General features: G+C 35.0%; 1 protein-coding gene across 1 annotated transcript in view; it reads left to right on the plus strand.

Annotated features, from left to right (window-relative positions):
* Window positions 1-22,029, plus strand: part of LOC104513314 (ryanodine receptor 3-like) — a gene marked incomplete at both ends in the record, with an annotated part of 83,105 nt that overhangs the window by 26,412 nt on the left and 34,664 nt on the right. Inside the window, 13 exon segments of the mRNA XM_010156636.1 lie at window positions 1,398-1,547; window positions 3,144-3,206; window positions 3,599-3,674; window positions 3,836-3,959; window positions 7,187-7,302; window positions 7,591-7,658; window positions 8,467-8,588; window positions 10,790-10,839; window positions 11,543-11,603; window positions 12,621-12,859; window positions 13,815-13,896; window positions 18,990-19,120; window positions 20,491-20,811. Of these exon segments, the coding sequence (XP_010154938.1) occupies window positions 1,398-1,547; window positions 3,144-3,206; window positions 3,599-3,674; window positions 3,836-3,959; window positions 7,187-7,302; window positions 7,591-7,658; window positions 8,467-8,588; window positions 10,790-10,839; window positions 11,543-11,603; window positions 12,621-12,859; window positions 13,815-13,896; window positions 18,990-19,120; window positions 20,491-20,811 (1,603 nt within the window).

Genomic DNA, 22,029 nt, shown 5'->3' on the forward strand with positions numbered 1-22,029 from the left:
TCCTTGTGTGGGACTCCACACAGCAGCTTTCCACCTCCAATGTTTCCCATACAGCAGCTTTCCACCTCTGATGCTTTCACCCATCTGTGAACAGGGCATATTGCTTCTCATTTTCTGGCAGTTTGTTGTACAAAGGGGTCTCTTCAGCATGTGTTACCTCCTCCTCTGGTGACATTCCAAAATCTTTGCCTTCTAGCCAGTCCATGATCACTTCCAAGATTCCTGGGTGACTGGGATTTCCTGTTTGAGCTAATCATGTGAACAGGGCTATCCATTTACTCCAGAAGCATCAGTTTTATGATGTGTAGAAGAGACTCTGCCTTTGTTGTACAAAGGGGTCTCTTCAGCATGTGTTACCTCCTCCTCTGGTGACATTCCAAAATCTTTGCCTTCTAGCCAGTCCATGATCACTTCCAAGATTCCTGGGTGACTGGGATTTCCTGTTTGAGCTAATCATGTGAACAGGGCTATCCATTTACTCCAGAAGCATCAGTTTTATGATGTGTAGAAGAGACTCTGCCTTTGAGCATTCTCCCCAGCATTGGTAGTTGAGATGACAGAAGGAGCTGTGCTTCAGTTCCAACCACTTCTGAGATATCAAATTCCCTCATAAGCTGCTAGTATCTCTTTTTCAGTTGGAGTATAGCAGGTCTTGGATCCTCTGTATCCGCAACTCCAAAATCCTAGGGGTTGACCTTGAGTCTCCCCTGGATCTTTTTGCCAGAGACTCCAGGTAGGGCCATTCCCCCCAGGCTGCAGTGTAGGGCACATTCTTTCAATCTTGCCCTGTCCCTGTACACTGAGCCTGACATACCATGGAATAAAACACTACCTCGGCCACCCTGGGCCAGCTGTCTGAACTGTGAAGAAAAGCAGTAGAATGACAAACACAATGACATAGTCAGAATTTCTTTTGCCACAACTTTTCATATTTTCAATAACATGTTTACTTTTCAAAGGACTCTTGGAATACAGGTTGTTCCCTGTTTTTTTATCAGTGGCTGTATTTATATGGAGAGGTGTATAGATCAGTAATGTTCTGTATGTGTGAATGGATATAAATTAGGATGATTAAAAAAAGGCCTCGTGTGCTGATGCATTCAAACACACATACTTGCCTAACTAATTTCACTACAATATTCCTCCCAAGCTCACTTGGGTACTATTAATTTGTAATACATATCCCAGCAATAAATGCCACTAAGAATAAACAAAACAAAACAAAAAAGTATTTTAAAACTTCTTTCTCATGCAAAAAAACTGTATTGTGTCTTCAGATATAACATACCAATTCTACTTTTGTGGTACGTGACATTTTATAAAGAAGGACAAAATATTTTTATTGTATTTTTGTTACTTGCTAAATACAGAGGAATTTTACATTATTTTCTTCAAAGGAAAAAGAAATTTATCGCTGGCCTGCCAGAGAATCACTGAAAACTATGTTGGCCATGGGATGGAGCCTAGAAAGAACCAAGGAAGGAGGAGAAGCAATAATACATCAGCGTGAAAATGAAAAGCTCCGCAGCATATCTCAGTCCAGCCAGGTAAGGTGGAGTTGCTTAAATTTAGAAAGCAAAAGGCTTGTTGGCTAATTTACTAAGAAATTACACAAAATATGTTAATTTTTTATTCTTTTAATGCAAAGAAACTTTTAATGTTAGAGTGCTAAGATTGAAAGTCATGTCACTATAATAAAAACCATGCAATAACACTGAAGAGAGGATTGCAAAAAGACAACTTATCAAGATGATAAGGCTGTCAGAGACCATATCTATTAATTTACTCAGAAGATCTAAAGAAAGTTTTCATATAGTCATTCAAAAAATACATGGCAGAGTAGTTAAAGCCTTTAATTTTGTAATAAGTAAATGTAGTAATTTTTTTTTTTGGTCGAACAGAAGAGCCTGAAATGGGCTATTGTCAAGATTATAATTGTGATGGACAAATAAGATTGCACATTTAATAGTTTTTGTTAAATCTACAGGCAAAATTTGCTGGTAATTCTATAGTACCTAGCATTTTGATGTGATACAGACTATTTTTTCATTTGTATTTATTTGTAATAGCATGTTGAGACTGCTGCTCAATACATGTGTCTTGGAGGGAGGAAGTATTTTTAAAATTACAACAACTGTTGGGGAATTTTTATTGTACCCCTTGAGGTGAATTAAACATGAGTTTGTGCTTAAATGTAGTGAGATTTAATGAGCAATGCATTGGACAGTCTTACTGACATAAGCAGTGTCTTAGATGTGTCATGACCTCTGATTCCTTATATAAATTTGTACCAGACGGTGATCCTGTGAGCATCAGCATCAGGCACCACAAACCTGTGTTGGGTTCATTCCCCAGCACCAGTTTTGCTTACCAAAAGGGGCCCCTGAGCACTCCGTTACAAGACAATACTTCATTTCTTACCTATTCAGCAAACTTCACTCCCTTACAGGGAGTCCTTCTTTCTCTGGCATCTCTGCTTCCAGCCAGTTGAACCTGTTCTGCAGTTGGGCCTTCTTGCACAAGAAGATGGATGATAAAGACATGGCTGAGTAGAGGATTTCAGCACACGTTTACACTCAGTACATGATTGAAATCACCAATTTATATGTGACCGTTCACATTTAATTTTTGCCTAATAGGTTTGTTGCCCTGGAGTTTTCATACTTTAAACATTTAAAGACTGCATAAACATATCACATTCTACCTTTTCTTAGTATGTTAATTCCACGAGACACTAACCTATTTTAACTTCTGTTTGTGATGTCTTGTCTTTAGTATATGGTTCATTCAGGCTGTTGCCACACTGTTCTGTCATGTTTTGAAGGCACATCTTGTATGCCTTAAGATTGCTCTTCTCTCTGAGGCTGAAAAGCTTAGTTCTTAGCAGCTTGCCATCTATTTTGAATAGAGATATCAAAGTATCTGAAGTAATCTTATTTCTACATCAGCAGATGTTTTCTGTTAATCATCCTGTGTGTCTTCAGCACATTGCAAAACAAAAGGTGAACACAGTTTCTACAAGAAAGTTTAAAAATATGAATGATGTTATTCTAATCAGATCAACAACAGAGATGTAGTTGCATATGTGATTCTTTTCTTGGAAATATTTTCTTCTGAAAATAATTCTCTTTTTTTCCCCCCAGGGAAATGGGTATAGTCCTGCACCACTTGATCTCTCTAATGTGGTGCTTTCTCGGGAGCTTCAGGTTTGCATTTGTGTTTTGCCTATGTTGTGCTGAAAATAGGTAATTTGTTGAATTTAAGGCAGGTTTTATGAGTGTGTTAATATTTTGTGACTGTCGTTTTGATATGCTGTTATAGAAAGGTGCATGCCATGCTGTTTACATATTTAAAGAAGAGCTTTCTACTGTTTATCCCCTTCCTGAGTTCCTAGAAAAGTTATCATGAAGCTAGGGAAGGGGCTGTAAATAGCATGTGATGTATATTCTGTGCTGCCTTCAAAGAACAGCTGAATGTAGTCATAACCACTTAACACATGAGTAGACTTTACTCAAGACTGTAAAATTATGTAGACTTACAGAATTTTAAATTGTCACCTTTTGATTTTGAGTCTTGTTTTTTTCTGATGTTTATATAGGGAATGGTTGAGGTAATGGCAGAAAACTACCATAACATATGGGCCAAAAAGAAGAAAATGGAGTTGGAAAGCAAAGGTAAGCCAGAATCCTGTGAATCACACAAAAGACAAGGAAAATGAGGGATAAGTCTGAAAGAAGACAGTGTAAGATGATCAAAATTGAATCATTACTTTTTGTACTTGAAGCAAAATAAATCTTACAGTAGAAAAACTTACAGTTCTTTCAACTTACTAAAGGTGGAGGTAGTCATCCTTTATTAGTACCTTACGACACATTGACAGCCAAGGAGAAATCACGGGACCGTGAAAAGGCACAAGAGCTGTTTAAATTCCTTCAAGTCAATGGTATAGTCATATCTCGGTAAGTTGCACATATTTTTAGATATTTTCTTGCATCCAGTGTACACACCATGATTGTCCTCGTCTTGCTGCAGTCTGTTAGTTTTTGGTGTTAACTAATGGAACAAGTCGACTTGAAAAAGCCTGTTCAAACTCTTTATGGGGTCTGGGGAAAGATCTATGTCAGGGTGAATCAAGATTGTCCTTTTCTCAGTGTTTTCTTCAGATGAATATGTGCATATTTTAAGTATATATAAAATTTTTTGAAGTACTGATTGCAATTATCACATTTCCAGAATGTAATTCTTAATAATATTGGACTAATCATTAAAGCATGGAAATTCTTTATGATGGGAAATGTTTAGGGGGCACAGTGTGTGTACTTTACATATACAATCTGCCTCTGTTTTGATTTCTGCTCCTTTTTATTTGTTGAGAATACTTTCGAAGCACTTTTGGGTGTCTGACATACAGATAAATCTGTGAGGACTTACTAAAGTATATGTTAGAAACAAAGTGGTATTTTGTTAAACATCTTTAAACTTCTACAAGCTCTTTTGATGTAAACTTTGTTATTTAACAGAAAGTACATGTAATCTGTTAGCAACCATGATTTACTATAAACACAAAAAGAGAATATTTACAGTGCTCTCGCTGAAAATACAGATAAATACTTAGCTGCATTATGTGTTGTGAGAGTGAGGCAGCAGCAGATGACTGTTCACCATACATAGCTGTTAATACATGCCAAATAATTTGATTACATGTGATACATCAATTAATAGGAGGTAATAAACTTCTATAAAATAGAATTCTTTAAAGAGATTTTTTTTTCCAAATGAAACTGTAAGATGGGCGATTAGAGTCCTTCTATGTTTATGTGTAAAATGGGATTGGAACATATTTCTTGGTTCCCTGGTTCTATTCCCCTCCTCTCCTCTTACCACTGTTCCAACATTATCAAGACCATAGACTTCGGTATTAGATGGTTTTGTCTGCTGCTTCAGCGTTCTCTCACAGAATTACTTTTTCCCTTGGATTCACCTCATAGCTGTTTTTCAGTGGTTAGTCTAATCTTCCATTTATTCTCCCTAATCTACTCATACACCGCTACTAACGGTAGTGATCAGGACAAGTGATCAATTCCTCCACACTACAACTGTGATTCCAGCATCTTTCTTGCTTTCTTGGTCCTTTCTTGCTTTCACCTCAGTGCCACAAACTACCAGTTCCTCACTTCTTCCCTACTTCTGAGACACTGTTCAACCCCTCTGTAGTCTCTGCATCTCCTTTAGCCAGGGCACTTTCTGTACTTCATAAAGGTAGAGTCTTCCTATCTGCTACTATTGGAAGAGTCATACAGAAGCAAATGAAGTAGCCATTATGGGCAACCAGAGTTCCTGAGTTTAGGCCACCATCTATCAACTGAAAATCTCAAGTGTGGTTTAGTCCTCTTAATGTTGGAATAAAGGAACTATGAAGAAGTTGCAAACTAATATACAAGAAAAGCTCAACAGAATGAGGAATAAAGAATGAATGACTTGTAAAAGCAAGTGTTTGAAAACAGAATAAATTAAAAATCTATAGACTTACATAACCTCAAAAAGAAATAGGACAAAAATCCGTCTTCACATCCTGGATGATGAAACATAATGCATCCTTAGCAATTCTGTGGAATGAGCCTTTAGCAATAAATCAGAGAGTTTGGCTGTCTTTCAGAGGAACTTTGATGGGCTGAAGAAGTGGGCTAAAAAAACTCTTGTGAGGTTGAGCAAAGGTAAAAGCAAAGTCTTATGCCTGGGATGGAATAACCCCAGTAACAAGGAAATTAAGCCTGTTAGCGTCAATGAAAAAAAGCACTTTGAATTCCACAAATTGAACATGAATCAGGAGTTTGTCCTTGTGATGAGGAAGGTTGACTGCATACTAGGCAGTATTAGTGTAATCTGCAGGTTGATGGAGGTGATTTTTTTTGCCTTCCATTTTGCAATCATGAGACTGTGTCAGGAATATGTTGTCCAGTTTTAGAGCTAAGGAAGACATTAACACTTTTGTCAATCAAGTGGAGGGCAACCACAATGCTTCAGGGATTGGCATGCATGTCATACTATGAGAAGCTCTGAGGAGAGGGTAAAATTTTTCAGTATAAAAACAGAAGGCTACGATGGCATTCTACTCCTGTCTTCAACTATTTAATGCAACATTATAGACACAATGATGTCAAACACTATCTCCTCAAAAGTAACAATTTGTTACAAGGGAAATTCCAGTTAGATATTTAGAAATATTTCACCGTTATTTTTTCACAATGAGGGTGGTCAAACATTATAGTAGGCTCTCCAGAGTCATCATGAGATACTGATCCTTGAAGATACTTGTTGCATTATTGGACAAGGTTCTGAGCAACCTGATCTAACTTTGGATTTGGCTTTACTTTGAGATGTGATTTGGATCAGATGACTTTAAGAGGTTCCTTCCAACCTAAATTTTTGTCTGATCCTAAAAAAATTCAGAATTTCAGTGATGTAGGTTTCATTTGCAGCTAAAATAAAATCTAATATTTGAAATCTAGGCACAGCCAACCACACATGTTTTTATTGCTCTGGAATATTTTGCACGCACTGGTCAGGATTTATGTCATTAATTTGTCTCAAAGAATAAACAATACATGCCTCTTTAGAAAGTATCACATACTGTTGAAAAGTTTCAAATACTTTGAATAGTATAGTAGTTTGTTACTTGCAGTTAGGTTTTCACTTACTAGCTTAAGTCATTTTGAATTCAGTGTTCCATAAAATTCAAGGAGAAAAATGAAGTTTAATAGTGACTAATGAAGTTAAGTGTAGCACTTGGGCTGATTTTGTAAAGCTGTAATTGCTGACTTCCTAAACATTTGGCACTTTAATCTGCCAGCAATAGAATTTGAGTGACCAATACATTGCTTTGTACGATTCTAATGCACCGTAACTTCATTTGAGCAGTAAGATAACTCCCTGAAGTTCTTATCCTAAAATACATATATTTTAGATACTTTAATCCAAAGTTATTATACTCTTAGAGAAACATTAACTGATTTTAATATTCCTTGCTACGTAGTTGATAACCAAGTGTTCCTATGGAAGGTCATTTTCTCCTTATGAAAATTTACCATAATTAAAAGGTAATAAGGAATGGAATGCTTCATGATATTGTCATCACTTTTATTACTGCCATCATCAGTGCTGTTTACCTTAATGCTTTCTAAAACAGAGGTGTGAATGACATGGAGTTGGATGCTTCATCCATGGAAAAGAGGTTTGCCTTTAAGTTTCTGAAGAAAATTTTAAAATATGTCGATTCTGCTCAAGAGTTTATTGCACATTTGGGTAAGTTCCAGATTTGATTTTAAAAATATTTTAATTTGATGATACTTAAATATTTGTATTGATGTGTTTAAATTTGTAGCGACCACTATTTTTATTGCATTTAAGAAACTCAAATTCCATTCTTTTAATTTACAGATTAAATTCTTGGACATATGGAACTAGATAAACTATTTCTGATGGTTTATTTGCATTTCAGCAAAACTAAGTTTTCAAGGCTATGTTAAAGAGCTATTGTGTTATTTATTAGGCAATTTCTTACTCATGTCTGTCTTGATTGTATCCTTGCAGAAGCCATTGTAACCAGTGGAAAAACTGAAAAATCTCCACATGACCAAGAAATAAAATTCTTTGCCAAAGTGAGTGTTTTAGTATTTCAAGCAATATACATATGCTTTCCATTATACAGAACATGGAAATTTGTAATAGACTGCTGTTCAGGTAATACATATATATTATTCTTTTTTTCATGGTAAGTAATAAATTAAGTGTTGTTAACAAGTATTTCACAGTATCTTCAGAAATATTTCAATATATTTGCTTGATTCAGTTATTTCAAAATACTTCAATATATCTACTTCTACGTGAGAAGGAACATAGAAATTAAAAGGCAGCTTATTTATTACATGAAACTAAATACTCTGACTGAACATATAAATTATTTATGAAAATTTTTTACTTTGTATATCACTGAAGTGCATAGTGTCATTTAATTATCAGAAAGAAGTATTCCTATGCATAGTAATGTCATACACATTTGTGTAAGAAAAATGTTGTCAATAATCAGATTCAAAGTAAGGAACATTTAGGATTTAATTTAGGATCTTAAAATAAAAAGACCTCTCCCTTTATATCTGTACTGCACAGTTATATAAAGAGTGGAGAGGAAGGTTCCTCTTAGTTCAGTGATATTTATCACTGTTGAATGTGAGAACATTAAGCCTGCAATATTAGACCAAAATACTTCTGTGTAACTCCGTATGTAACTTTTAAGTAAAATTGAAAGGCTTATGGTTTTAATTTATAGGACTTTGTGTCTGAAATGAGAAAATACAACTGTTACAAAACTTCCAAAATTCTTTGAATGACCTTTGACAAATCAGAGCATTGTTGTTACATTCACCATTGTGCTCTGTGAAAACTACATTTTGTATCTGTATTTCTTAGGTTCTTTTACCATTAGTTGATCAGTACTTTACAAATCACTGCCTCTACTTCCTGTCTTCTCCAACAAAAACACTCAGTAGCAGTGGATATGCATCAAATAAGGAAAAGGAAATGGTAGCAAGGTAAGTAGAAAATTATACACAGGAGGGTTCTATATAGATATAGATTCAAGGTCTCTCCTTGAATTAAAGACATAGTTAAAAAGCTCAGTTTTCTCAGATAGAAAGTGAACTGTTTATTCTGTACCAGAATAGTGGTGAGTGAATAGAATTCCTTATTTTACTACTTTGTAATACATAATTAAATAATTAAGTATATGTACTTTATATATATATTACAAAATACAATGGTGCTGCATAGCCTCAAAACATTAATAAATGATTCTGCAAGCAATGGAACTACTAAAACAGTTTCTGATGGATTTGTGTTTCATTGTTAATGGCAGTTTCTGGTTAAATTCTATCCCACTTGGGTCATGTAAATGGTGTCAGATTTAAATTTTCAGATATTGAAAAATAAGAAAATATCTTTATGCAGCTATTTAAGTGTAATTATGGATTCTCTTTTCTTTACAAAATTACTTCTCCCCCAGTACACCCCCCCAAAAATTGCTGAAATTTATGAATTTGTATATGTCTCTACTGTTTCAGATTTGGTTGGAATCAGCCATTTGACTCAAAGTTATTCTAGGAAACACAATTAAAAAGAGACAGTTGCCTTTTAATTTATAATGTGTTGCCTTTACAAAAATATTAATTTCATTTTTCTGCAATTAACATTTAAAATTAATATTTAGTTTGGTTTTAGCCATGATTGTCATATAATATTTTTGTTGCCAATTTTCTTCTCCCCTGTAAAGGTGTCATAAGCTTCAAACTGGATTTTACTCTCATGTTTTCTTACTTTAACTGTCAGTTTCTCAAATTTCTTTTGTTTTCCTTCACTATGTTGACCAGAGTTGACTCCTTTTTTCTGACAGAAAAGTTGATATAAAATTTACAAGTAAAGATTACTTGTCATTACATAAGATCAGGCCTAGCACTGAACTTCCTAGATATGTTTCTTCAGTTTCTCTTCCTACACATTTGCGCCTTTCCCTAAAATATTATTACCCTTTTGTTTCCATTTTCCGGGTCGGTGGTAGTCTTTATATAGCAGTTTCCCGTAAGAGTGAATGTTAAGTTCATAGCATTCTGCTTACTGAGCCTTCAGATATATACAAATGTGCAAGATAGTCCTCTAGTAACTGGGGAAGTCAGCTCATGTTCAGGAGGATGGAGCTTTCATTCAATTTCATTCTTCCTCTCTGAATACTCCTATTACTTCCCTAAAGTCAGTCAGGTCAGCTTAATAAATCTAGAAAGATGTTTACTGGGGTTGTACAAAACGCCTTTACAAAGACACATGAAGTTAGATGTCTAGCCTGCATATGTGCTATTATAAATTCAGAAATATTTTATAATTCTTTGTCCATTCTTCACTGAGAAAAGTGACTATCAGTTATTTTCATCTTAAAGCAAGTACAGTATTTCCTTGTTATTGTGAAGATAACTATGACAATCTCTTGTTAGTAAGACAAATACCAATTTCTAAGGTATATTTGCTTCATTTTGTTATATCCTAATTCCATTTGTAAAGTATAGCAGAGATGATAAACAAGTCTGCCTAGCTGTCTTTCTTGTAAAAGTTAAAGTAGCCCCTTTAATCTTTAGAGAGTGGGTGATTTTTCTTTTCTCTTAATTATCCTAATATTTTGACAGATAGGAGAGATGTGCAAGTTTTTACATACTTGCCAGAAGCTCTTCTAGTCTGTATATATTTCAGGATTCATCTTATCATCAGCAGTGATGGTAAACACAGATTTATTTATTTACAAATAATATCTTTGTGAATTATTTTAAATAGTATGAAGATCTGTAATGTTTGTTTCCTTCAGAATGCCAAGTAAAACACTGAAGTGTTACTCAGTTTTTCTTGTTCTTACAAAAAAAAAAAAATTATTCAGAAATAATAGCCGTAAAAAATGACTCAAACATATAATGTGCAATTGTTGAAAATTACTGTAATCAAAAGAAAGTTTCACATTTCAAGTCATCTCGGAAGAAGTGAAGCTTAGAAAATGAGAGGATTCAGAAGCTACAAAAAGTTATTCTTGTTCATGCAGTTATTTGACTGACTGTTATCATCATGTATGCTTCAAAATACACTTTCAAAAACAACTATGTTGTTTTTTCTTTCATATTCCTACTACTCTTTGCCTCATATTCTAAATAAATCTTTAATCTTTGTCTTGTCTTGCTCTTTCTGTTCTTTTCTACTTTAGCCTTTTCTGCAAGCTAGCTGCACTTGTTAGACATAGGATCTCACTTTTCGGTAAGTTTTCAAGAAAGGTCTTGTTAAAGTTAAAAATATAAAGAATGTATAACCACTGCTTCTATCCTACCTGAAGCTTTTTACAACCTATAGGCAAAATTCTATAAAATGACGCATAAACTTCCAGTACAATTAGTGAGTGCATTGAACATGGGTCTGAATCTAGTAGTTAATAGAACATGCAAAATGTTGGAGCAGGAAGAAATATCAGCGTCTAGGATTTTCAGATTCCTTGAAAAATATTTCATGACTTTGAAGTTATTTTTAGCTTTTTAAAAGTCATCTTACATTAGTTGTTTTGGTTTCTTTCATCCAACTGTTGAATCCAATAGGTTAATTTCTTCATAGGCTTATAACTAAAAACTTACCTCTTTAAAAATAACATACCTCTTACAAAGGTATCGTTAAGAAAATTATAAAAGAAATGTAGGTACTACAAGATACAAAGTTTAGAGTGCCACATGATGAAAATGAGTGGTAAGTAGACACTAGTTATTCTTTTTAGTTCTTGTATGGCAATGGACCTAAGAAATTAAAAAGTTAGTTCTAGAACCTGACCTAATTCTCCCTCCAGTGACCTAAGGTGGGAGACGTATGTCATGTCTTGGTTAACCTGTGCCTCTCCAGTAATGACATTTTGGATTATTAGATTATCCTGCATTTTCTGTACTGTTGTGCTCTCACAGTATTTCTTTCTAACCAGGTAGTGATTCTGCTACAATGGTGAACTGCCTGCACATCTTAGCTCAGTCTCTTGACACACGGTAAGTTTGCAACATTTGTACCAACTGCAAACTATGTAGGTGTTACAGAGCTTTTCAGGAGCAGTTGGATTGTTTCGGTATTTTTTATTCCTTATTTGTAATTAATGATATTAGCAGTATCAATAATCCAGAAACTGACTTCAGTATTAGAGGATTTCGTCTAAAGTGTTTCACCTCCATGTTTCTGTTGAATGCCTGACATTAAAACATTGAAAATTTTTGTCACCCTTTCCAAGAACATTTGAAGACTTTATTGGGAGATATAAAAGACATAAACTTTGGAACTGCAAGTACTGACTCCTGTAAATATTGAGACAGTTTAGTGCATATTGGAAACTTTAGCATTAGAAGTGTGCAGAATGTATTAACATATGGACATAGTTTCATTTGCTAACTTTTAATGTTTGTCATCGAAGTGCTTACATGGATTAAAACACAGGCCAGAATACTTTTGTAATTTGAGCTGTTTTCTGGCCTGGTTATATTATACAGCAGTCTGACAATGAACTCATGAATAACCCTGCTGGAAAGCTTCATTAAGAGATTGGAGAAGAGTGAAAAAAAAAAAAAATTAAGGGACTGTGAGGCTTGTATTGCAGTTGAATTTTCTAGATTTAGGGTGTGTTGAAGGTAGCTAAGCATGTATCCTGACTTGCACAACTAGTTACTGTAGCTCCCATAACAATTTAGGAATTAACAGTTATTAAGAGCTTTCTCACCACCTATGACATTTGCTGAGAAGGCATTATCTTATTTGAAAGCAGATCATGAAAACTGGAAAGGCAAGACTGAGGAAGCAAGTTGTGTGTTGTTATTATTTTGTATGAAATACTGCTAGTTAATTGTTGCTTATACTGCCATGTAGGTGTAACCGTCCTTTTCAGTTCATAATGCAAAATTCACTATACAAGTATGTATCTCCAAATACTGATAGGATGTAACTAACATGTACATATACATCTATACAGCTACTAAACATCAATGCAAAGTTAATATTTTTCCCTTACTATTTTTTAGAACTGTTATGAAATCAGGATCTGAGCTTGTTAAAGCTGGATTGCGTGCCTTTTTTGAAAATGCAGCTGAAGACCTGGAAAAAACTTCAGAAAATCTTAAACTTGGAAAATTTACCCATTCACGAACCCAAATCAAGGGTGTTTCACAGAATATCAATTATACTACAGTAGCATTGTTACCGATCTTGACATCAATATTTGAACATATTTCACAATATCAGTTTGGAATTGATTTACTTTGTAAGTCTTTTACTTTATTTTTGAAGTTTACCATGTTATACTAATACAAATAATTTTTAATAATGAGTACGTGAATTCAAAGGATGAAATGAAATGTTGTTTTCAGTAGCACACGCATTTCCAGCATTAAATCTGGACCTGAGTAGTAGCTTATTTCTACCGCATGTTTAAAAATAATACTCAGTAAGTTTTAAGTTAATTATATACTGTATTTCTCCAGACATTCAGACAGAGAAATTAAAATTTCCCCTAAAGTTCTGTCCTACCAACTATGTGGATGAGACTAGTTTCCTATCAAAATTAAACTATGCTTATTTTTGTTACATATTTTTACTTCATTAGATTGAAGGAGACAACTCATTATTAATTCCTTGTGGTTTTTTCTTACATTTGAAAACCACTAAAGTACTTTTAATTTAAATTTTCCTTATTTTTAGCATCATTTAGTTTAAAATTACTGAAATGCCTCTATGACACTCAGCAATATGCTGTTTCAAAATTTTGTATATATTTGAGTGATCCCAATTCCAAAGCAGAAGACAATTAAAAGACTGAATAGCCATTAAAAGACTTTCTTTAAAAAGGTGGGGAGCCTTTAGGTCATTTTCCTAGAGGTTATACACATGGACCGATGTGATTCAGCTTAAAGTTATACTCTGCAAGTGTGATAACCTGCAATATCTTATTAGCAAGTATCTGCTGGCCTATGGAATGTCTGATAATCTGTTAGGTTTTGGAATTGATGTAGATGACAGATCAGGTTTTAGAAAAATTGAAGATAAATATCTTCAATCAGAATATATGTGTGGAGTACTGACAGCCAAGAATATTCAGTGATACGTATGCTAAAAGTTTTAGACATCATTTATCAGATTGAGTAAAACAGATGTTTAATATTTAGAAAGTATTCTTTAGTTGAATAAATACTGATAATCTACTTCTTATTTTCCTGTAGTGGGTGATGTACAAGTTTCATGTTACAGAATTCTTTGTAGCCTCTATTCCCTTGGGACTGGGAAGAACATCTATGTTGAAAGGTATTGAGTGAAAAACTCAGCATGTAAAATTTTCTCTTCTTTAGGTGTGTGTTGTTTAGGTAATAAAGCAGTTTGAATGAAAGGTGGATCTGAAACAGTGTGAGCATGTTTAAAATGCACTTTAACTGGAAAGTATTTGCCCATATCTCAGAGTTAATTCCACACAAAAAAAAACCCAACACAAAACTAAGTGAAAGCAAACATCTCATCCTATATATGGTAGTTTATCTGCAGGGAATTTATTTTTCCCATAGGGAAAGCTAAATTTTTCCATGGGTTGCCATTAATGTTCCTGAAGTTTGGCTACTCCATGTTTTTGTGTTAAGTAGGCTGAGTACTAAGTAAGCTGCATCTGTCTCACACATTAGTCTATAGAAAGTTCTCAAAATAGTTGTCCTGAGCGTAAAATCCTGAGCATATGTAGAGCAGTCTTACAGCCTTAACTCTACAAAGGAAACCACTTTAGCAGTTACTTGCATTTTAAAAAAGTAGGGTCTACTTGCTATGATATGTTCCAAGACCTGGATTTTAGATCCACTTCCATTAAAAGAGGCTCAAATCCGTATCTGTTACTTCAGAAAAGAGAAGCCTAATTGTTTGTCTGTCACAAGGCAGGAGCCAAGGCAATCATAACTCTTCCTTATGCTTCTGAAGGCTTTAGGTTAGGCACTTTTCATGGTCTTTATTACAATGAAAGGTTTAATATCCACAGGACATGAGAGAGACTAAATTGGAGGAAATACAACTTGTAGTCTGGTTGGGAGAGGCTTTGCCTAGTATGAGGAATGCTGGTCTCCACTTCCTTCCTTTCAGTTTATTCAGTTATTCTTTTATGCAAAATGCAAGAGCAGTCTGGTGGACAGACTGTCTCCTTCCACCCACTCTGCATGTATGTACATGTGTGAACAAGCTCATTCTTTTGTATGTCCACATTCAGCCATTTATACATAAATCTCTAAATTACAAAGCTGTATGCTTGCTTTCTTCTCTTTCTGGGCTTGAAAATAGTCTTTGACACAGGTCTGGTAGGCAAAATAGGAAGTGCCTTATGCCTACTCTAACTATTAGTCAGCATCTTCTCACAGGAAATAAAAGGTGGTTGTGTTCGAGGTGCCTTTCAATGAGGAGCATTCATCGCATCAACCTCCACTTGATTGGCAAGAGCTATGAGCACTGGACAGTTACACTAAACGTTGATGTGAGCAGCATCAACCTTTCCTACTGCAGTTGTCTTAGAAGCGAAGAGTTATTTCCTCAGAAACATCTGAGGAAATGAATTAGTCTCCTAAGGCCGTGTGAGAGTTTTCCAACTGTGAATTTAATTTAGTTTGGTTTTCACTAGACTTACTCAGGCTCTTAAATTAAGGCTGTAGGCAGACATCAGTGTCTAAGTAGGAGGTAGGATTTCAAACACACTGCTCAATATTTCAGCAAAACTTAGAAGTGAATGATTGAGCTGACTTGAACAGTTATTCAACTAAAACAGTGCTCAAATTTAGGATTAAAGTGCAGCTTTTCTCCTAGTGAATTTTGGCAGGGACATTAAGAAGTTTTACCTTCCATTTCAGGATGAGTCATAGTTCATTTTTCATAGATGAATATAATTTTTCATGGCTGAAATAGTTTCTACAAGACTTCTGGCTGCTGGGGATCAGGACTGATACTAAGTTGGATTGCTGTTGCTGCCTTTCCATTGTCAAGGGTTTTATCCTTTGTACAGAAAGTATTTAGTTTGTTTAGTACATTGGACATGCTTCTGATATCTCTGTGGACCTTTCTTCTGTAGATGCTCTGTGGTTCATAAATGTTGAGGACTGGATGAAAAATGCAGTAGTCCTTGCGTACTGTGAGCCCTAATGCTCTACTGGCAAGTGTAGTATTATTGCTATAGGCGTTCTGACTAAAATTCTATACCCAGGTATCCATTTCTTTCATTCACTGCATCAGAAATGTAGGTTCTAAATTCAGGGCTGAAAATTTCCTTTTCATACCCGGTACCCAAAAGTTCTATGTCCCTTTAGTGTCTTGGTCTTTGCCTGATGAGTTTATAGTAACACATTTCTAAAGGATTTTTAGCACAAATTATGAAATATCTGTATGAATATTAAGATATACAAACTTCTGCATAAGTTAAGAAATTATAGCACTTTTTTATATATTTAGTTAAATATGAAAAAAATAATTGATGTATTCAGTCGTACGTACATATCCAGATTGCTCAATTTAAGGTTTCAATTTGGTTTAATTGCGGCTTCTCAGAATGAAGTCTGACAAAGACATAAGAAAGTTTGTTATAAGAATGGTGTAATAGGAAATGCTTCATCATGACTACTGTCGGTTGGTGGTCTTTTATCTTGCTTTGATTTTTCCAAATCTAGATTGATTAGATTATATTGTGTTTTCCACTTCCTCCAAGACTTTCACATAAGCCTCTGATAGTTATTCCTCATTCTTTGTAGCACATGTTTACAGTTAGTTGTCTTACTAACATTTTTTGTCTGAAGGGTTAAGTTCCTTTTACTCCATTAATTCTATTGAACCACTCAGTTCCCTGAGTGATTTGTTTTATACTATTTGCTTCTTACTTCAGTGACTATCTGCTCTGAAATTCTTTTTAGCTTTCCTCATTTCCATTCTGTGAAATTTTAGGCTTTCCCTTGGTTTCTCCTATTTAGGACTTCCATATTACAGAAAATACCTGTGTACTTAGAGTAATTTTCTTAGCCTTTTTGTATAATTGTTCACCACCTCTTCTTCTGGCTTCTTTCATATAGAAAGATGGGTATGCATTATGACATTGTCATGCATGTGATTAAGTAGCCTCAGTGTGTTTGATGTTAGTCTTTTCAAATTACTTTTCAATATGTGTTTCTGTACATACACATGCACAGAGCAAGCTTTTCCTTTTTGACCCAACAGAAGGCAAAAATGTAATAGTTTCCATTTTAGGAAAAGTTATGAAATTTCCTATCTATGTAATATTGCATCTTTCATTACAATTTAAATTGGAAAAGAAAATTGCTGTGCTCTTAAATATAGTAGGAACCTTAACATTATCAAAAATATGTTTTTAATGAAAGGTTCTGTGCTTGCTATTTGTTATACTAATGCATCATGTATTCTATTGCCAAATATGCACTATATGGATGGTCAGAATGTAGAAACTACATGGATATATAGGTGGAGCACAAAGTTTGTCTTTACTTTTATAGTAATTGATTTCTGCATTTTCCAATTCTTTGACAGCAGTAAGCCACAGTAAACTCTAGCAATTCTGTACTGAGAATGAATAAGTATTCACCCTTGAAATAGAATAATATTATGTCAATCATGTTGCATGAAATATCCAAGTGAACAAAAGTCCTTTTTTACAATGTTTTACAATTCTCTAACGACATTGCTATTGCCAATTTCTTTTGTTTCTCCTGCAGCAAAAGAGCTTAAGGTGTATATAGTTGTATATCTCTTTACATTCCAGCATGGTTGTGAAATAAAAATTGACGTAGACAGTTGAAGAGGAGGTAGTAGATGGGTCACGATCATTGACTTTAGGTAATAAAATTATGAAGGTTTTGTTGACACCAAGGAGTCTTAAGAAGATTGTTGTTATTCCTGGAAGTTGAAGCATCACGGAATAGTTTGGGTTGGAAGGGAACACTCCCCTGCAGTGAGCAGGGACACCTTCCACTAGACCAGGTTGCTCACAGCCCTCTCCAACCTGATGGTTTGTTTCCAGAGTTGGGGCATCTACCACATCTCTGGGCAACCTGTTTCAGTTTTGCACCAGCCTCAGCATATAAAGTTCTTTATCTAGTCTGAATCTACCCTCTTTTAGTTTAAAACCATTACCCCCTTGTCCTATTGCTACAGTCCCTGCTCAAAAGTTTGTCCCATCTTTCTTATAAGCCTCCTTTAAGTACTCGAGAGCTGCTACAAGGTGTCTGTGGACCCCTCTCTTCTCCAGGCTGAACAGTCCCAACTCTCTCAGCCTTTTCTCATAGGAGAGGTTTTACATCCCTCTGATCATTTTTGTGGCCCTCCTCTGGATCTGCTCCAACAGGTCCATGTCTATTCCAAAACAACCAAGGAGCTTCAAGGGCGAAAGGTGTGTGCTGTCTTTATCCAATCTGTATGTCAAATGTAACAAAATCTGTAAGGCTTCTTGTAAAACACGTGCTGTAGAACTTCAAAAGAGTACCTTAGCTTTAGTTTAAACCAGTGTGAGTCTAGTCTTAAGCTGAAAAGGACTCTCTCAGGATCTCTTGCACCTTCATCTGTACATTTCCACCCCTTTTTTTTTCTGGTGAACAGTGTTCATGCAGACAGAGGATGAGCATGCGTTGTTGATGCTGGTTTGGCTTGGTTGGTACTGTTCTTATGGTGAGTTTTATCTTTAGTTGAACCAGTTCCTTCATCCAGCTTATCAAGACGCTATCTGAGTTTTAGTGCTAGCACAGAATAGACAGGAACATGAGAAGATTGTGTAGGGGAATGCAGAATTGTCCTTTTCAGAACACGCTGCACAGAATGCCATAAAGTCATGAAATCAGTCTTTGATAAGTAGCAGTAGTGTTTCTCATCATTTGACTATGTAAATGGTATTGTGTGTGAAGCAAAATAAATATATATATAGAGAGAGAGAAAAGAAGTGAAGTCTTGAAAAAGGGTATGACTACCAAAACAAATTACTATTGATTATATACATTTGCTCCTTGTTTAAGCAAACCAAAGGTATAATAAAAATATGCAGCTACTAATCTATTCATTGTTCATAGTCTAGGCATGTTTTCTAGTCTGTAGTTGCACAGTTGCACTGCGGAGCAGTTTACATTTAATATACAATACTTGGTGTTTTGTTCTTTCTGTTCATTTTAAAAAAAAACCAAAACCCACAACACTACTGTGTTTATTATACCACTGTAATTTCCAGTAATCTTGTTCATGAAATTTTTCAAATTAGTGAAATAGTTCCTAATGTAATAAAAAGATAAACTGAATCAGCAATAAATGCTCCTATATAATGCATGCTAGACATTGAAAGCCTAGTGAAAAACTTTCTCTCTCAGGTAACATTTAGTGTCTTTCATATACAGGCAGCGTCCCGCACTTGGTGAGTGCTTAGCATCTCTTGCAGCAGCCATTCCAGTAGCGTTCCTTGAACCTTCTCTAAACCATTACAACCCACTGTCTGTTTTCAACACAAAAAGTGCAAGAGAAAGAGCAAGTAAGTACTGTTCCTCATGCAAAAAATAAAAGGTGTTTGTGCCTCTCCAATTGATAGTATTAGAAAGAAACTGTAATAATCATAATGATAATAAAATCCAAATGTATGCCTCAGTAGAGAACTCCTACTGCTGCTGTTTCATTACTTGTCATTTTAGCCTTGCTCTGCTTTGTTGAGACTGTGTTAACATAGTTCCCTTTCTCCCAGCATATTTTGCTATTTTGGGAACGTTTGAATTCTTTTCTGAAGTTGCATGCTGTAATATTTGAAGTTTAATCAAAGATCATATCTACATTACAAAAATCTTTAGCAAATTGTACAACTGTGCTCTTACTAACAACATGCAAGAGGTGTAATATCTTATTTATGTAAACAGGAAAATTATCTATATTTTTTGTTGTCTCACCAGCAGGCCAATGAAGTTTGGTATAGGGAACTCCTGACAGAGTATGACTTTGATTCCATGAAAGTTTAATCAAAGGAGCATGAGTATTTCTCCATAGGTTTTATTCACTTGCTTCTCTGCTGACTTACTCTTGATGGACTCTCTTATCTTAAAGTACTTCGTTATTTTCCTCATTGATACGTGTAAGAGTCATTACCTGCCAAAATCATTGTTCCTTTAAACAAACAAACAGATGTAGGTAGATTGATTGCATCATATGCTTCATAAGTTTTTCCATATAAAAGCAGTTATGAAAAAGCTTGTGCTAGCCTTTCCTTCCTGCCAGCCCTACTTTATAGAAGCAGCACTGGTGGAAGAATAATTTTGCTAGAGTGACTGGCATTAGATTATGATGGGATGTTAATTGCTGAATAAGCATCCTTCATTTTCTAATACAAGCATCTGACAACTGGAATTCTCTCTTGGCATTTTAGTTGAGACATAGATGTGCAGAGTTCATGAACTAGGTACAGTTTAATATTAATCTCACCCATAATGTTGAGCTGTTTCTTTCCTTTTTTCCTGAGGTGGATTTAATCTTTTGCAAATTGATATGAAAGTTGTGAATGATTATTGAAACAATGGCCAGAGTTTGTCCAATATTGATAAAAGCACTCAGCTCTGCACTTTTACATAGCTGGCATTCTCACCAGATAATTGCAGGACACCTTACGGTTAAGCCATAGCTTTATGGAAGTTATTGTTTACATCAGTGTTGTATGCACGTTATCATCAGAAAAAACATAATTTATGAGATGAGAGTCCCATGTATACCGCAAAGTTTTACTTTAGTTATGTCTGCCCAACATGGTGACAGAATAACAATGAATGACAATGTTATTTCTATTTAGGGTTCAAAAACAGATGCACATAGATATTATCTCTTATTTAAATTAATCTTTTGGTTTTCTACCCTCACTTGCAGTTTTAGGTATGCCTGATACAGTAGAAGAGATGTGTCCAGAGATCCCACAGTTAGATGGACTAATAAAAGAGATCAATGATTTAGCAGAATCTGGAGCAAGATATACTGAAATGCCTCATGTAATTGAGGTTATCTTACCCATGCTATGCAACTATTTATCCTACTGGTGGGAAAGAGGGTCTGAGAGTGTTCCTCAAAGTGCTGGGCCTTGCTGTACAATGATAACATCTGAGCATCTGAGCATTGTTCTTGGAAACATTCTGAAAATCATTAACAATAATCTGGGAATAGATGAAGCATCTTGGATGAAAAGAATTGCAGGTATGGTAAATATTTTTAAAGAATAATTGTACCTAACAAATATTTAATTACCATACTACCCAGTGATATAATAACAATAAATTGTAATTAAAAACAGCAGGAAAGAAGGATAAAGAGTACATAAGTAACAATAAGAGAAACATTATATTATTATTATTATTTTTATGCATGCACTGTCGTATCACCGTAAGCAGAGAGCTTTGTACATTATACAATGCATTTTTAAAATCTTACCATCTCTGTGTGCTGTATAAGAGCCTTAGCATTTAATATGGAGTTGTGAATTCCATTGATTTTCAAGACATCTAAGAAATGAGTATTGCAGTAGAGGGTAGAAGTTCTGTGTGTTCTGTTCAAGAAATATCAGGACAAAAGGGAAAGTATATGTGGTGAAATAATCTCAGGAGTAACATGGGTTCAGAATTAGTTGTTTTATCTGAGTAACTGTCCTACCTATTACAAGAACAGAAAGATTTCTCAAAATGCCCTGTAAGACTTAGTAGCTAGCTAGCTAAAGAAATTTACTCTATCTTTTATCATTCATCCTAAACAGTGTAAGAGTATACTGTACTATTGTATAGAGTACTGGAGCCTACAAGAAAGGGGGGGGGGACACTTTTTACAAGGGCCTGTAGTGACAGGACAAGGGGTAACAGGTACAAATTGAAAGCGGGGAGGTTTAGATTAGATATCAGGAAGAAATTCTTCACGGAGAGGGTGGTGAGGCACTGGAACAGGTTGCCCAGAGAAGCTGTGGATGCCCCATCCCTGGAATTTTTCAAGGCCAGGCTGGATGAGGCTGTGAGCAACCTTGTCTAGTGGAAGGGTGGTTGGAACTAGGTGGTCTTTAAGGTCCCTCCTAACCTAAACTATCCTATGATTCTATAATATGCAATAAGGTTCTTCAAGAAAATCTATGTAAAGGTAATAGTTTCCTGCTAAATTTTAATGCCTTATTGGTACTGGGTTTTTAGTATTATTTTAAATCCTGGAAGGTCTTTAATAATAAGAAGAATTCCATTAAAATTTATTAAGAAATTTTCTGCTTAGTTGAAGAGACCACTGCTTGCATTTTTGTAGTGGCTGCTTATCTATGTAAGGAGCTAATGTGGTTCTTGCAAGGATTTTTGACTCAGGTGTTCTGCATTTTATTACTAATGCTTGTACAAAATAGATTTATGATGTTGAATTACCCATTCATTCCCTGCATTTAGCTTG

This window comes from Eurypyga helias, unplaced genomic scaffold (genome assembly GCF_000690775.1).
Source record: "Eurypyga helias isolate BGI_N326 unplaced genomic scaffold, ASM69077v1 scaffold14238, whole genome shotgun sequence".
NCBI classification, from domain to species: domain Eukaryota; kingdom Metazoa; phylum Chordata; class Aves; order Eurypygiformes; family Eurypygidae; genus Eurypyga; species Eurypyga helias.